Here is a 16,387-nt window from a genome sequence, read left to right as displayed (position 1 = left end):
AGGACGCCGTAGAGTGGCGGTGGCCAGGTGCGTCCAGTACGGGAGTACGGCCGCGGCCGGCGTCCGCGCGCGATGGACGGCCGGAAGTGTGGGGAAACGTCAGAGAAGAGAAGGGACGGTGGGGCGGGCTCAAAGTGCGTCCACTGGCGGACGAGGAGACTGACATTTGAGCGGTGGCGATCGTGGCCGTGGTGGCGGCGGAGCAGGGGAGGGGAGGGCGGATAGAGCGGAAGAGGCGGCGGAGAGGAGGTCCCGCAGGTGGGTGGTGGAGGCAGCGTCTCCATGGGAGGGTGGTGGAGCCGTGGAGGTGGCGTCTCCATGGCGACGGAAGAATCTGATTCGGTCGATGGAGGCAGAACTGGCGGGTCCTCCGGCGCCGCGGCTCGATTATCCTCGGCCATGCTCGGCTCGCGGCAATCACCCCACACCTGCCCTCTGCTGTATGCAGACTTGGCCGTAGGGTGGCGGTGGAGAGGTGCGTCCAGTTCTGGGAGGTGGACGATGAGTCTGACGGCAGCCGGCGTCCGCGATGGACGGCTGGAAGTGTGGGGAAATGCAAGAGAACGGAGAGGACGGTGGGGCGGGCTGGACGTCCATGGGCGGACGAGGAGAGTGTGATGCTTCCATGGAGGGGAGGGAGGAATTTTTTCGAGTCTGCCATTTGAGCTCGGCCATGCTCAGCTCACGGCAACACCCGGCCCCTGCACTCTGCTGTATGTCTGTATGCAGAGCACGCCAAAATCCGCTTACAAGGCCGACTAGTTACTTCAAATGCGATTCAAGTACATTCGATCTTAGCAGCTCTGTCTTGGACTCTTGGTTATACCATTTCGAAATCCCAATATGAAATTGTTAGACTTTGTAACGTAGCCCAACTGTGTAATATGTATCATGTATCATTATAAATATATGTGATAGGCCACCCCTAAAGGGTAGAGCCAGTTCCCACAAATCCTACGTCTAATATGGTATCAGAGCCAAGAGATCTTGAGTTTAAGACCCTGCCAACGCAGTATTAAATAAAATGATTCTGCGGCCTACATCGATCCCACGTCTAAGAACTAAAATAGCCTAGACGTGAGGGGGAGTGTTGAAATATATTGCCCACCTCCCTCCATCAGTTCTCTCTGCATTCTCGGATGCCGATTGGGCTGGGTGTCCAGATGACAGGCGATCCACGGGGAGACATGCTGTATTTCTGGGTCCTAATTTGATCGCCTGGAGTGCGCGCAAGCAAGCCACTGTTTCCCGCAGCAGCACAGAGGCTGAGTACAAAGCAGTTGCCAATGCAACTGCTGAGCTTATCTGGATTGAGTCTTTGCTTCGAGAGCTGGGAATCTTCCAGTCACATCCTCCAGTTCTTTGGTGTGACAACATCGGTGCTACGTTTCTTTCGACAAACCCGGTGTTCCATGCACGAACCAAGCACATTGAGATTGACTATCACTTTGTGAGAGAACGTGTTGCACAGAAGCTACTATAGATCAAGTTTATCTCCTCAAATGATCAACTTGCCGACATCTTCACCAAGCCTCTACCTTCTCTCATGTTTGAGGTCTGTAGGCGCAATCTCAACCTCCTAGATGCATCAGGAGTGAGTTGAGATTGAGGGAGAGTGTTAGACTTTGTAACATAGCCCAACTGTGTAATATGTATCATATATCATTATAAATATATGTGATAGGCCACTCTTAGAGGATAGAGCCAGTTCCCACAAATCCTACGTTTAATAGAAATCACCACATATATTTCATTGCTGTTAATGGCAGATGGACGCTGAGGCCTATTCAGTATATGATGTGCCGATCACACAGCTGCTCAAAGTACCCCAAGACGAGAGTAATATTGAGGAATGTTGGGAAGGTAGTACGATGCTAGTTTATTCTTCTCTGAACTTAGATCAACTACATCGTGGACTGGACTTCGGAGTCGATTGATGAAGCTTTTCTTGCAGCTCCACTCGGCCCTCCTACTTACATGATGGAGGGCAACTTGACTCACGACGCGGCGCCAGCCACCACGCTGCCGGAGAGCGGTTGTACGCGCAAGAGAGGTCCTCGCAAGAGAAGAATACCATTACGCACGGATCAGACTTGGTTTTTGGGTAACCATTTTGGGGTAAGACCGTAAGAGTCATGCTTATATATTCTCAGGATGAAATCCCACGGAGTATTTACACATGTATCTAGTGTTCTCTTTATATTGTCCACCCATATTTGCTTGGGATTTTCATCTGTAATTAATCCATCAACGGACAGCAGCCAAAGAATTCTATGTCGTCAGTTGTTTGAACACGGTGCACAAAACCGTGGACTACGAACCAACAACGAGCATTGGACACTACGGGACTCGCGGGATATGCCTATGGCCCAGGGCCGTCGGCATAGGTTCTTTGCCGTCGGCATAGATCTATGCCTACGGTCGCCGTCGGCATAGCCCCGTCGGCGTAGATCACGTCAGCGTAGATGTGTCAGACCGTCGGCGTAGTATAGCCGTCGGCATAAGTCCATATGCCGACGGCCGTGGTATAGCTGTCGGTATAGCTTAGCTGTCGGCGTTGTTTTCCGTCTGACGGCAACGGACGGCGCCGTCAACGGCGCGATTCAGGAGACGACACGTGGCGCAGGTATGCCGACGGCTAGGTCGTCGGCATAGACGGCATAGATTTCCATCTATGCCGACGGCTTTGCCGTAGGCATATGTCTGCCACGTGGCAGCTCCTGGTTTCTCCTGGCAGCAGGGCTATGCCTACGGCAAAGCCCTCGGCATAGTTTGCCACGTGGCAAGCCCTGGTAACTCCTGGGCGTATATATGCCGACGGCTTTGCCGTAGGCATAGTTTTTTTTTGTTTTTTTTATTTTCCCTGTTTTCTCTTTTCCAAATCATTTGACAGCATTTCAAAACAGAACAATATGAAATTATGCAGAAATATGACAATTCATCATGTGAACATACTCAAGTTCATCTAAACATACTCAAGTTCATCACATCATCTAAAGATCATCACCGATGGAAGTTCATGAACATAAAAGTAGTGCAAGACATGAAACATGATAAAAGTAGGAATATGAAAGGTATGGCACGATGGCCACATGCACGGAATCATCAAGCAAGAGCACCCCCGCCAAAAGCACCACCTCCGCCATAACCACCACCACCTCGGTCAAAAGCACCACCTCCGCCAAAACCACCACCACCACCTCCACCAAAACCGTCATCGCGACCACCACCACTCTGCCAGATCGGAGTGACTGGGGTCGACGGAGCAGGAGTCGAGCCACCGGTCCCCTACATGTTTTAGAAAAGATTCTAACGGTAAATATGATATGATAGTGTTTCATGAACGAGAACTAGTTTGCTAGTAGTTAGGCAAATGTACTAACCGGACCATCACTGCCTAGTGCCACCCATTCATCGAACGTGGGCACGTGTGGGGGTTCTCCCGCAGGTGGTGGTGGGGGTCCCATTTGTGGTGGATCCGTGCGGTTAGTCCAAGACGCCAACATAGACTGAATGTTAGTTAAACAAGCAAACTAGAAGATCAGAAGGAATGAAAGTGCAAAAATTTAGCTTGGTTTTAAGAGGGCAAAACTAACCATCATCATCTGACGGTTGTAATCATCGTTTGCCTTCACTCGTTTCAAGTACTCCCGCACCTCGAGATTCCTATGCTCGACAAACTCCTTATATGCCTACATAATTTAGGTTGTTTCTAAGTGAGCAATGCTGAAAATAAACTGAGAATGCAAGATAGAAAAAGATAAGGAGGAAGTACTTACAGCATGCTGGCGGGCTAAGGGAGTCTGTGAACGCCCCGTACTCTCTAACTGGCTCGGGTTGCTAGCCCGAAGCCGTGTGTACGAGATCGAAGGAGTGATGAAGCCATCAAAACACGGATACCGGCCATTCTTCTTCCCCTGGATGGCCACCACCGCCGTGTCGTCGATCTGAGACTGGGCGACCTCAGCAACAGGAACATCCGGATGCAACTCCTGATAGTGATGAATGTAAGACCCCAGGTGCTCCTCGGTCTTGCCGTAGTACTGGCTCTCGCTCTCCTTGCGATGACTCCGCTCGCGGGCCAGCTTCCACGACTCCATGTCTGAGAGCGGCCTCTTCAACTTGTCCTCCTACAACGCCAAATAGAAGTCAGCCATACATAAGAACATGACGTAAAGAAGAACAAAAATGCATCATGCACATAGATATACCTTCATGGCCTTGAAGCCCCAGTGGTTCCTGTTTCCTTGGCCGTGTGTCCCGTCGTCTCCACGGTTAGCCCGGGCCTTGATGCTCTTGGCAGCAAACTCTGCATCGGCGCCGAGCCACCTATCCACCAAACTCGCCCATCCGTCATGCCTTCCATAGCACCAACGAGGAACAACCTATGCAAATTTTGGAAGCATGACATGTGAGCACGAAACATATAGTTGACTGCTTGAAACAATGAAAAGTTAGTGATAGTTACCATCATGAACTGCTCCTTGCTCAAGGTAAGTCGTAGCTTCTGCGCTTGAGTTTTGGGCATCTTTTGGTGCAGGTAGTAGTGGTAGTACTGCGAGACGGCAACCCAGCGCACCTCGTACTGCAACTGACGAGCTTTCTTCTTCGCAGCCGCAAGCAAGACCACGTCGGCTCTGGCCTTGTGCTCGTCAAGAACTCTATAGAGTTGCTGCAATCATGCAAAAACCAGAAGCAAACAAGGCATGAGTTGAGTGATTCAATGATAAACTATGAACGAAACTGAAGACAAGTAATTCAGAAGAGAACTTACCCAAAATTTGGTGATCACGGCCTTAGCGGTCGTCCCGTACTCCGCGTTGCTGCAAGCCTCGTAGTGGGCCCAGCTCGTGGCCAAAACCCGCTGCTGCGGGTCCCTGTCTGGCCGCGGGCAGAATAGGCCAGGCCAAAACTCCTTCAACAGGACAGTGATAAGGCCGTTCGGTTTACGGCCCTTTCCGTGAAGGATCCAGTTTCTGCAAAAGAATCAAATGATTGCCATGTGTACAATAAGAAAATGTTGTCATGTGTTGAAAATATGATTGAGAGGCACTTACTCTGTCCCCACAGGTTCAATGAGCCACTTGTGCTCCTCGATAGAAGGTGGTGTAGGTAGTCCGGCATTACCACGCAGCCACCCCTGCGAAGAACCCAGTGGCAAGTCACCCCACAACGCGGGATCAACCTCCCCTCCACCCTCCTCGGCCTCCTCCTCACCCTCCTCCTCGGCCTCCTCCTCCTCGCCATCAGGAACATACTCCTTCTCCTCAGACTCAGAAGGTGCCTCTGTATAGGAGGGCATCGAAGAAGACCCTCCTATTTCAGACACGGCCCGGAGTTTTTTGCCCCGGTTGCCTCTCCCCCCACCTCCTCCTCCTCTAGGGGCTCTTCCCCCACCGCCTCCTCCTCTAGGGGCTCTCCCCCCAGCGCCTCCTCCTCTAGGGTCTCCTCCCCCGACCCCTCCACCTCCCTGTGAGGTGTCATCCTCGCGTAGTCGGGAGGGAACCTTGTGGGCTCGTCCACTCCGAGTAAGTCCTTTAAATTTACTGAGGAAACTAGCGTCGCTGGACTTGCCCATGATTATTAAACCTGCATTGAGAAGAGAATAAACAATTAGTAAGGATATCAATTAAACAAGCATACAGGAAAAACATTAATACCAGAAGAGCACATTAAGCATACTATTGTAATGATCATTAAAAGAACTTACATTTTCTAGAACCCATATGAATCATCACTATTGTAATCTATTTGTGGACCGGTCTCATCATCACTATCACGCATATCTTCTTCGTTGTCTGACGGAGGTGGAGGCTCTTCCTCATCGTCAGCGTCTTCATTTAACTTTTCAAGCATAATTATGTCTCTTTGATTCACAACTGCCTCACCATCAATCCGTGCGTCGTCGTCGTTTGGGTCCAGGTCAACATAACCCAAGTCATCATCCTCGTTGTTTCGGACCACGTCATCATGTTCCTCTTGATAGAACACTCCCTCGTATGTCATGGGGTTTATGTTGTAGTAATCATCATCGTTCGGGTCCGGTAGCTTACCATGCGGCGACACCTTGAACACAACTTCCCAACCCTTTAGGTACTCTTTCTGGCATGGGTAAGGCAGATAATATACTTGTGTGGCCTGGGTAGTGGCGATAAAGAGATCAGCTCCGGCATAGACGGTTGATGGTTTAACTTCAACTAAACCAACAGAAGGCGTATGTCTCAGACCCTTTTTGGGGTCGAACCATCGGCATTTGAACACAGTGAGACTTAGGTGTTCGCGGCCACGTTTGAATGTAAGCTCGTATATTTTTCCTACCCTTCCGTAGTAATCTACTTCATTATCTCCTTCAGTGAAGACTCCGGTATTTATGGTTTTGGGATCAGGCCGACTGTTCTGGTGCTCCTCTGTATGGAAGCGATACCCATTCACATCATACTTTTCGCATGTCATGACAACAGGATCAAAACCCATGGAAACCCATCTCAATTCTTCATCCATTGATTCGGTCGGATCATTTCCCTACAAGTTTAATTGAAATTATAGGGTGCATGAGTTTAATTGAAATTATAGGGTGCATGAGTTTAATTGGAATTATAGGGTGCATGAGTTTAATTGAAAGTGTGAAAAATTACTTTCTCGATGAACCACGCAATGAAATTTTTCCTTCCATCAGCACCCTTTCGGAGAAGAGCAAGTGCCTCCGCTTCAGAAGGAGGCAGCATTCCCGTCCATTCTTCTTCAACGAATCGACTACAATAAGAAAAGCGGTATAAGAACTAGGCAAAGTGAACATGACGAATTGACTAAAAGAATGGTGCAAAGGTATTACCTCATCCACTCATCCTCAACTTCCTTGATGTTGTGCAAGATATAGAACATGACATCCTCCCACTCATCTCGTGGCATGAGATAAGATTTCGAGCATCCAGCCCTACTACCTTGCCCGATGAATAGAGGCAACTTGGGTTTATACTTGGGTTCTTCTGTATTGTATCGAGACACCTTATTGTGCAACGTGGGAACATGGTCCGGATAGTAGGCTGTCCTGAGGTCTGCCACCTCCTCTAGGATAACTGCCTCAGCTATGGAAGCTTCAATCTTAGCTTTGTTTCCACATTTCTGTCTCAGATGCTTGTTCTGTCTCTCAGGGCCGTACTGCCAACGATTCTGCACAGGGGCCCCCAACAATACCTCGTTCGGGAGGTGCAAAAGGAGATGTGACATCGGAGTAAAGCAGCCTGGTGGGAAGATCTTCTCTAGCTTGCATATCAACTCCGGCGCCTTCTTATGCATTTCTTTTATCTTCTCAGGACATACTTCTTTAGCACAAAGCGTGCGGAAGAAATGGCTTAACTCCGCAAGAACACGCCAGACACGCTCGGGAACATAGCCCCGAACCATCACCGGCATAATCCGCTCAATCCATACATGATAGTCATGACTCTTGAGCCCGGTCACTCTGCCCGTTGAAAGATTGACCCCCTTACTTATATTCGACGCATAACCATCAGTGAACTTCACGACGTGTTTCAGCCACTTGAATGTCTCCATCTTATGATCCTTTTTAAGTACGAAGTCAGCATCTGGCTTGAACCAAGATTTTCGACTGCCTGTGGGAGGCTGCATGTGTAGACGTGGTCTATCGCAAATATTCTGTTGATCAACTCTAGCATTAACATTATCCTTTGTCTTATCAGGAATGTTGAGAATCGTGTGAAAAAGGGACTCTGCGACATTCTTTTCGGTGTGCATCACGTCTATGTTGTATGGAAGTTTAAGGTCCTTAAAATAGGGAAGCTGCGTGAAGGGGGTAATGTGAGTCCAGTTGTGCGTCTCACCATATCCTTCAAAAAATTTCCCTTTACTTTTTCCTTTGCCCTCGCCCTCGTCTTCGCCTGTGGATTTGCCTTTGCCTTTCCCCTCACCGGCAGGCTTAAGAGCTTTTAGCTGAGCAAGCACATCCGCACCAGAAAACGTTGGAATCTCGTTTACTTCATGGACAACTTTGCCTTTTGTGAAGTTCTTCTTGTCTTCCCTATCAGGATGGTCTGGAGGGAGGAACTGTCGATGCAGGTCAAATGCAACATACTTGCCACCCTTCTTCAGCCAAATGAAAATCAAGGCCTGCATGCACACTGGGTAAGGCATCTTTCCACTTGTACACCATCCGCAGAACAAGGCATAACCGGGAAAGTCATGCATGCAATATTGTAGCCAAACTTTCATCAAGAAATTTTTCTGCAGATGTCGGTCGTATGTCAACCTCGGGAAGTACCAAGAATGGTGCAAATCATCCACCAACGGCTGCATAAACACACTCAAATTCTTCCCCAGATATTCAGGCCCCGGAATTATAAGCGACAGGAACATGGTCTTGCGTTGCATTATGGCGTCGGGAGGGAGATTCAGCGGAATAACAAATACGGGCCAACAGCTGTATGGATTAGACGACATACCATATGGATTGAACCCATCACCTGTTATAGCAATTCTGACATTCCCAGCCTCGGCTGCTTCCTCCGGGTACTCTATATCGAATGACTTCCATGCTTCACCTCCTGATGGATGTACAATTTTTTTTGGATTGTACCTTTTCCCTTCCTTGTGCCACTTCATCATTTTGGCAGACTCCTCGATGATGAAAAGGCGCTGCAGTCTTTTTATAAAATCAAGATACCGAAGAACCTTCACAGGGATTTTTAGCTGCTGCTTCTGACCATGCTTATTGACCACCTCAATATACCGAGAGGAACCGCACTTCCTACAGTACTTGTCATCTGCATACTCATGCCTAAACAAAAGGCAATTCTTTGGACAAACATGTATTTTCTCATAGTCCATCGAGAGCGCCTTCATGATTTTCTTCGTACCGTACATGGTTTTCGGCAGTTCATGGCCCTCAGGCAGGCTGTTAGCCCATACTCCCATAAATGCTTCGAAGCAACCTCGGCTACAGCCGTACTCAGCCTTGACTGCCATCAGTTGCGACATGGCATCCAGCACAGACAGCTTGGCACCCTCATAGAGAGGTTTCTTTGACGAGGCCAATATTTCCAGGAAGGCCTTTACGGTTTCCTCTGGCTCCTTCGGTTCATTCGCTGAATGTGATGGAGGTGTCGGCTGTGCAGCAAAGACATCATCTAGCATGTCTCTAACCCCATCGTCCTCATAACCAGCGACGCGTTGTCGTATCACATCCTCTCTACCACGGTCCCGCTGGGCAAAGTTTATCGGCATATTAAAGTTGGGCATAAATCCATGCGTGCGAAGGTGCTTAGTCATCTCACTCTTATCTCTGCGGATACGCCTCTTACATCTGGCACACGGGCATTCTGGCACCATCCTCATTGGACTACGGAATATCTCTTTCAAAAACACATCAGTTTTCTCGACCCACTCTGTTGTTACTTGATTCCGACGGAAAAACCCACTATACATCCACTGATTATCTGCTATCTCTGCTTTATTGGAAGCCACACAACAAAATTAAGGATTCATTTAAATTACTCACATCAATATTTTATTTTTTACAAGGTTGACGAGAAATGACATTTAATCCACCTACATCTCTAATAGGTAAAGATGGGTCCTAATCCCACCCGAGAATGTGTAGATTGAGTACGTTGTCCATGCTCTACCCCATTCCGAGACAAAATTTCGGCAGCACCTCCCCGCTGTTCTCCAAATACACGTCTCGGCAAAATGCCGAGAGAATGTGCATCCGGAGAACAACAGGGAGGCGCCGCCGAAATCCTGTCTCGGAACGGGGTAGAGCATGAACAACGTAACCAATCTACACATCCTCGGGCTGTCCGTGGAAAGCGCTGGACAATCCGAAAGAGCTGCGGTGATAAATATGCAATTGAATGCATATTTATCGATGCAACCCTTTCAGACGGGAGACCTAGGTTACGCGACTTGATGTGAAAAATTAATCTAGTGACATGATTAAAAGAACGTATGAGGTGGTGGATTTGTAGCTCACCCTCGGATGTAGATGATGTAGTCGATCAGCGAAGGGACAATCAAAGACCAAGAGCTCCAACGTCAATGATCACTCCACCGGAGGCAACACCAGAAAATCCTCTAAATTCCACCAAATGAAAAAAATTAGGTCATCACATCACAAATAAAGCATCATCACACATCACATCATATCACAAACTTGTTTTAGCAAGACCAACTTGATGAAGTAACCACTCATCATATCCAAATTTTAACTTTCGTCTCTCTATCTTCACAAAAAAATTACTCTTCCCTCTCATCTCATCTTCACAATACATATATCTATAATATTGAGTATGTATCTAAAAACATAGTAAAACTACACAAATATCCATTCATCTCATCTATCTATCTCACATTATGCACTTAATTTTTTTCACATTTATACTCTCTTTCATTTCATTCATCTATCTAACATCCACCTATCTAATCATCTATTACTATACATATATATGCATTCATCTACAACATTACTACACAAAAAGGTAAAAAAACTTACCTACGGATGAGGGGGCGACCACCGGAGCAGGGGACGACCACCGGAGCAGGGGGCGGCCGGTCGGGGCAGGGTACGACCACCGGAGCGGCAGGGGGCGGTCGCCGGAGGGGCCGGCCGGTCGGACCAGCAGGGGGGCGGCCAGGCTAGGCCGTGGGCCGGCCGAGGTCGAGGAGGAAGGGGCGGGGGCGGCTGGAGCAAGGGAGGGGCGGGGGCGGCTGGAGCAAGGGAGGGGCGGGGGCGGTTGGAGCGAGGTGCGGCGGCGGCGGCAGGTCGGGGAGGGGGTGCGGCGGCGGCGCAGGTCGGGCTCGGGGAGGAAGGGGCGGGGGCGGCTGGAGCAAGGGAGGGGCGGGGGCGGCTGGAGCGAGGTGCGGCGGCGGCGGCAGGTCGGGGAGGGGGTGCGGCGGCGGCACAGGTCGGGCTCGGGGAGGAAGGGGCGGCGGCGCAGGGGTCGGGGTCGGGGGGTGCGGCGGCGGCAGCTCGGGGTGTGGGGGAGTAAGTGAGTGGTTGGGGGAGACAGCGACTGGATAAGGTCAACTATGCCGACGGCTAAGCCGTCGGCATAGCTCAGGGCGCCACGTGTCACCTATGCCGACGGCTTTGCCGTAGGCATAATTTTTTTTTGCCACGTCAGCGATCCGCGTATAAGCTTCCCTATGGCCGCAGCTATGCCGACGGCTTTGCCGTCGGCATATTTTTATTTTTACTTTTCTTATTTTGTATAAAAAAGCCGTCGGCATATTTTTATTTTTACTTTTCTTATTTTGTATAAATTTTGTAATGTTTTCTTATTTTTTATAAATATTTTAATGTTTTCTTATACATATTTTTTACATGCAGAACATTATTTAAAATGTACCATACATTTTCTTTAGTGATTTGAAACATTATTTTTAATGACATGATCTTTTTTTATATTGTACAACAATTTTCTAAAATATCACGTATATTTTTTTCTATGGTCTCATGAAAGGTGATACATAGGAAAGCAACTGACTGAGGGGTACCGTTACCGAGTGCCTGATCCGGTAACTATGCGAGTGCCTGATCCGTCTACTACCGTGTCATCGCCGTCCGTGAGGGGGGCACGCCCCGGAGACACGTGCCCCCTTTGACTTTGCACGGATGGGCTTTGACCAGTGGACCTCTCCACCCGGTTGTGTCGGGTCAGCCCAGAGGGACACCGGGGAGCAACATCTGGGCCAAACCCACAGCTAAATCCACTCCGTGTAGACCCGATGCGGTAGTTTCCCCCCTCCAGGTGCCGGCGGCGGCGCCGTCCGTGAGGGGGGCCACGCACCGGAGACGCGTGCGGCCTCTTCGGACATGCCACAACACCACCCCGCATGTATGAGGGCCCGGTACGACGCTCCGGTGGCATTGCTACCCCCCAGGGCCCCCGTCCCGCCTAACCCTATAGCGGTTGACCACGGGATCTAGACCTTTGACTTTCCATGGATGGGCTTTGACCAGTGGACCTCTCCACCCGGTTGTGTCGGGTCGGCCCAGAGGGACACCGGGGAGCAACATCTGGGCCAAACCCACAGCTAAATCCACTCCGTGTAGACCCGATGCGGTAGTTTCCCCCCTCCAGGTGTCGGTGGCGGCGCCGTCCGTGAGGGGGGCCACGCACCGGAGACGCGTGCGGCCTCTTCGGACATGCCACAACACCACCCCGCATGTATGAGGGCGCGGTACGACGCTCCGGTGGCATTGCTACCCCCCAGGGCCCCCGTCCCGCCTAACCCTGGAGCGGTTGACCACGGGATCTAGCCCTTTGACTTTCCACGGATGGGCTTTGACCAGTGGACCTCTCCACCCGGTTGTGTCGGGTCGGCCCAGAGGGACATCGGGGAGCAACATCTGGGCCAAACCCACAGCTAAATCCACTCCGTGTAGACCCGATGCGGTAGTTTCCCCCCTCCAGGTGCCGGCGGCGGCGCCGTCCGTGAGGGGGGCCACGCACCGGAGACGCGTGCGGCCTCTTCGGACATTCCACAACACCACCCCGCATGTATGAGGGCCCGGTACGACGCTCCGGTGGCATTGCTACCCCCCAGGGCCCCCGTCCCGCCTAACCCTGGAGCGGTTGACCACGGGATCTAGCCCTTTGACTTCGCACGGATGGGCTTTGACCAGTAGACCTCTCCACCCGGTTGTGTCGGGTCGGCCCAGAGGGACACCGGGGAGCAACATCTAGGCCAAACCCACAGCTAAATCCACTCCGTGTAGACCCGATGCGGTAGTTTCCCCCCTCCAGGTGCCGGCGGCGGCGCCGTCCGTGAGGGGGGCCACGCACCGGAGACGCGTGCGGCCTCTTCGGACATGCCACAACACCACCCCGCATGTATGAGGGCCCGGTACGACGCTCCGGTGGCATTGCTACCCCTCAGGGCCCCCGTCCCGCCTAACCCTGGAGCGGTTGACCACAGGATCTAGCCCTTTGACTTACCACGGATGGGCTTTGACCAGTGGACCTCTCCACCCGGTTGTGTCGGGTCGGCCCAGAGGGACACCGGGGAGCAACATCTGGGCCAAACCCACAGCTAAATCCACTCCGTGTAGACCCGATGCGGTAGTTTCCCCCCTCCAGGTGCCGGCGGCGGCGCCGTCCGTGAGGGGGCCACGCACCGGAGACGCGTGCGGCCTCTTCGGACATGCCACAACACCACCCCGCATGTATGAGGGCCCGGTACGACGCTCCGGTGGCATTGCAACCCCTCAGGGCCCCCGTCCCGCCTAACCCTGGAGCGGTTGACCACGGGATCTAGCCCTTTGACTTTGCACGGATAGGCTTTGACCAGTGGACCTCTCCACCCGGTTGTGTCGGGTCGGCCTAGAGGGACACCGGGGAGCAACATCTGGGCCAAACCCACAGCTAAATCCACTCCGTGTAGACCCGATGCGGTAGTTTCCCCCCTCCAGGTGCCGGCGGCGGCGCCGTCCGTGAGGGGGGCCACGCACCGGAGACGCGTGCGGCCTCTTCGGACATTCCACAACACCACCCCGCATGTATGAGGGCCCGGTACGATGCTCCGGTGGCATTGCTACCCCTCAGGGCCCCCGTCCCGCCTAACCCTCGAGCGGTTGACCACGGGATCTAGCCCTTTGACTTCGCACGGATGGGCTTTGACCAGTAGACCTCTCCACCCGGTTGTGTCGGGTCGGCCCAGAGGGACACCGGGGAGCAACATCTGGGCCAAACCCATAGCTAAATCCACTCCGTGTAGACCCGATGCGGTAGTTTCCCCCCTCCAGGTGCCGGCGGCGGCGCCGTCCGTGAGGGGGGCCACGCACCGGAGACGCGTGCGGCCTCTTCGGACATGCCACAACACCACCCCGCATGTATGAGGGCCCGGTACGACGCTCCGGTGGCATTGCTACCCCTCAGAGCCCCCGTCCCGCCTAACCCTGGAGCGGTTGACCACGGGATCTAGCCCTTTGACTTTGCACGGATGGGCTTTGACCAGTGGACCTCTCCACCCGGTTGTGTCAGGTCGGCCCAGAGGGACACCGGGGAGCAACATCTGGGCCAAACCCACAGCTAAATCCACTCCGTGTAGACCCGATGCGGTAGTTTCCCCCCTCCAGGTGCCGGCGGCGGCGCCGTCCGTGAGGGGGGCCACGCACCGGAGACGCGTGCGGCCTCTTCGGACATGCCACAACACCACCCCGCATGTATGAGGGCCCGGTACGACGCTCCGGTGGCATTGCTACCCCTCAGGGCCCCCGTCCCGCCTAACCCTGGAGCGGTTGACCACGGGATCTAGCCCTTTGACTTTGCACGGATGGGCTTTGACCAGTGGACCTCTCCACCCGGTTGTGTCAGGTCGGCCCAGAGGGACACCGGGGAGCAACATCTGGGCCAAACCCACAGCTAAATCCACTCCGTGTAGACCCGATGCGGTAGTTTCCCCCCTCCAGGTGCCGGCGGCGGCGCCGTCCGTGAGGGGGGCCACGCACCAGAGACGCGTGCGGCCTCTTCGGACATGCCACAACACCACCCCGCATGTATGAGGGCCCGGTACGACGCTCCGGTGGCATTGCTACCCCTCAGGGCCCCCGTCCCGGCTAACCCTGTAGCGTTTGACCACGGGATCTAGCCCTTTGACTTTGCACGGACGGGCTTTGACCAGTGGACCTCTCCACCCGGTTGTGTCACGTCCGCCCATAAGGACACCCGGGAGCAACATCCGGGCCAAACCCACAGATACATCCACTCCATGTAGACCCGACGCGTCCGTTCCCCCCCTCCAGGTGCCGGCGGCGGCCATGAGGGGGGCACACCGCGGACGTGAGGGGGGTCACACTCTGGAGACGGGTGTCGGGCGTTTGCAACCGCCACAAAACTTTTGTCGGCATAGCTGTTTTTGATTTTAATAAAATATAATGATCTATATTCAAAAGAACATGACCGCACATTATTAACGTGCTCGAAAAAATACAAACCATATATATATATTCATAATATATGAAAAAAAATACAAACTACATATATATTCATATGTATGTTTATATTTAACATGCTACATGTTAGTTTATATAATAATATATAAAAAAGCTTAAAAAATACATATGAAAAAAAAGTCTACCTATGCCGACGGCTATGCCGTCGGCATAGAGACGGCCAGGTTTTAGGCGGCGGGCGGCGTGCCGCGGATCGCTGACGTGGCGGGTATGCCGACGGCAGCCGTCGGCCTAGCTCGTGGACGGTGCGCCGCGGATCGGTGACGTGGCATGACGATATATGCCGACGGCCGCCCGTCCAGGCCGTCGGCATAGATTTGACGACGTTAGGCGCTGGTCACGGGCGGGGTCGCCGGGCCCACGGGTATGCCGACGGCCTTGGTATGCCGACGGTTGCTGTCGCCATGTTCGCAGCTGGGCCGACGACATCATTGTGCCGACGGGTGCCGTCGGCTTAGCTCGTGGTAGCCCGACGGCCAATATACGCCGACGGCCAAGACGTGGCTGTCGGCATAGCGCAAAGTAGGACGACGGCAGCCGTCGGCATTGATTTGGCCGTCGGGGTAGGGCCAGTTTCCGGTAGTGGGACGCCCGAAGAGGTGACTGCACTAGTGGATGGTGTTGAAAATCTTGGTGTTGGAAGATGGTCTGCTCTGAAGAAGAAATGGTTTTCGACCTCGGTCCGAACTGCGGTGAATCTTAAGGTAAAGTGGTATTGAGATAAATTCTGAGATGTTGCCTGGCTTGGGACCTGCAAGATGCCGCCATGCATTGGATGAATGATAGATATCTTCTGTAATTGTTTGTTGTCTACACTTTCCATCGCAAAAGATCATCAAATTATCCTTAATAAAAGAGATAGTTAAATTAATTTTATGTTTGGTACATTTTTCTCGTGTTACTTTGTCTTGTCGGCACCCCCTCCTGTAATTCTTTCTCCTAGGTCCTTCGCTAATACCAATCTATCATTTTGTTTAACTTTTCAGGATAAATGGAGAAATTTGCTGAAATTATACATGGTGGGACTTGCCGTTGAAAAAAGTGCTATTTCATAATTAAACTCTTGAACCAATTGTGGAGCATCACTGATTTTTATTTCTTGCATTTCTTAATTGCAGGGAAATGCAGAAAGAGGATGCTATCTGCAACTAGATCATAGCTTGATCGAACGGATCCAGAAGGTAGCGGCCGAGAACCCATATCTAAGCTGAAGCTGCATACTGGAATGGTACTAGAGCTAATATTTAGGACTTTTGGTGTACACAGCAGTAGCTAGACTGAACCATCTGCATGGAGCAGCTTGTTTGCATCTCCTGCCTAACTGATATATATGTAAAGCACTCGCTTACTAATGAAGACATGTAGTTAAGCTAATGCAGTATTATTTGAAGATGTTACGTTTTAGCAGTGCCTAAA

At 51.9% G+C, this 16,387-nt stretch overlaps 3 protein-coding genes across 3 annotated transcripts; 1 reads left to right on the top strand and 2 right to left on the bottom strand.

The window, feature by feature from the left end:
• The first annotated feature begins 529 nt into the window (after positions 1–529).
• Positions 530–16,182, top strand: LOC147983422 (uncharacterized). The gene is made up of 8 exons (XM_087540721.1): positions 530–713; positions 1,164–1,357; positions 1,770–1,863; positions 1,943–2,118; positions 3,270–3,294; positions 15,545–15,675; positions 15,958–15,990; positions 16,090–16,182. Exons 1-8 carry the CDS (start codon positions 530–532, stop codon positions 16,180–16,182), a joined length of 930 nt encoding a protein of 309 aa, XP_087396847.1.
• Positions 3,667–5,317, bottom strand: LOC147983424 (uncharacterized). Its single transcript, XM_087539497.1, has 5 exons — positions 5,058–5,317; positions 4,775–4,976; positions 4,469–4,672; positions 4,212–4,385; positions 3,667–4,130 (listed from the first exon to the last, which is right to left on the bottom strand). Exons 1-5 carry the CDS (start codon positions 5,300–5,302, stop codon positions 3,702–3,704), a joined length of 1,254 nt encoding a protein of 417 aa, XP_087395623.1. The 5' UTR covers positions 5,303–5,317; the 3' UTR covers positions 3,667–3,701.
• On the bottom strand, positions 5,567–6,517 carry LOC147983423 (uncharacterized). The gene has a single exon (XM_087539498.1). The coding sequence runs from the start codon at positions 6,499–6,501 to the stop codon at positions 5,716–5,718; it is 786 nt and encodes a 261-aa protein (XP_087395624.1). The 5' UTR covers positions 6,502–6,517; the 3' UTR covers positions 5,567–5,715.
• Positions 16,183–16,387: the final 205 nt, after the last annotated feature.

This window comes from Triticum urartu, chromosome 2A, assembly GCF_056163025.1.
Source record: "Triticum urartu cultivar PI428250 chromosome 2A, HENAU_Tu73, whole genome shotgun sequence".
NCBI classification, from domain to species: Eukaryota; Viridiplantae; Streptophyta; class Magnoliopsida; order Poales; family Poaceae; genus Triticum; species Triticum urartu.
This window is presented reverse-complemented; position numbering and strand designations above follow the sequence as displayed.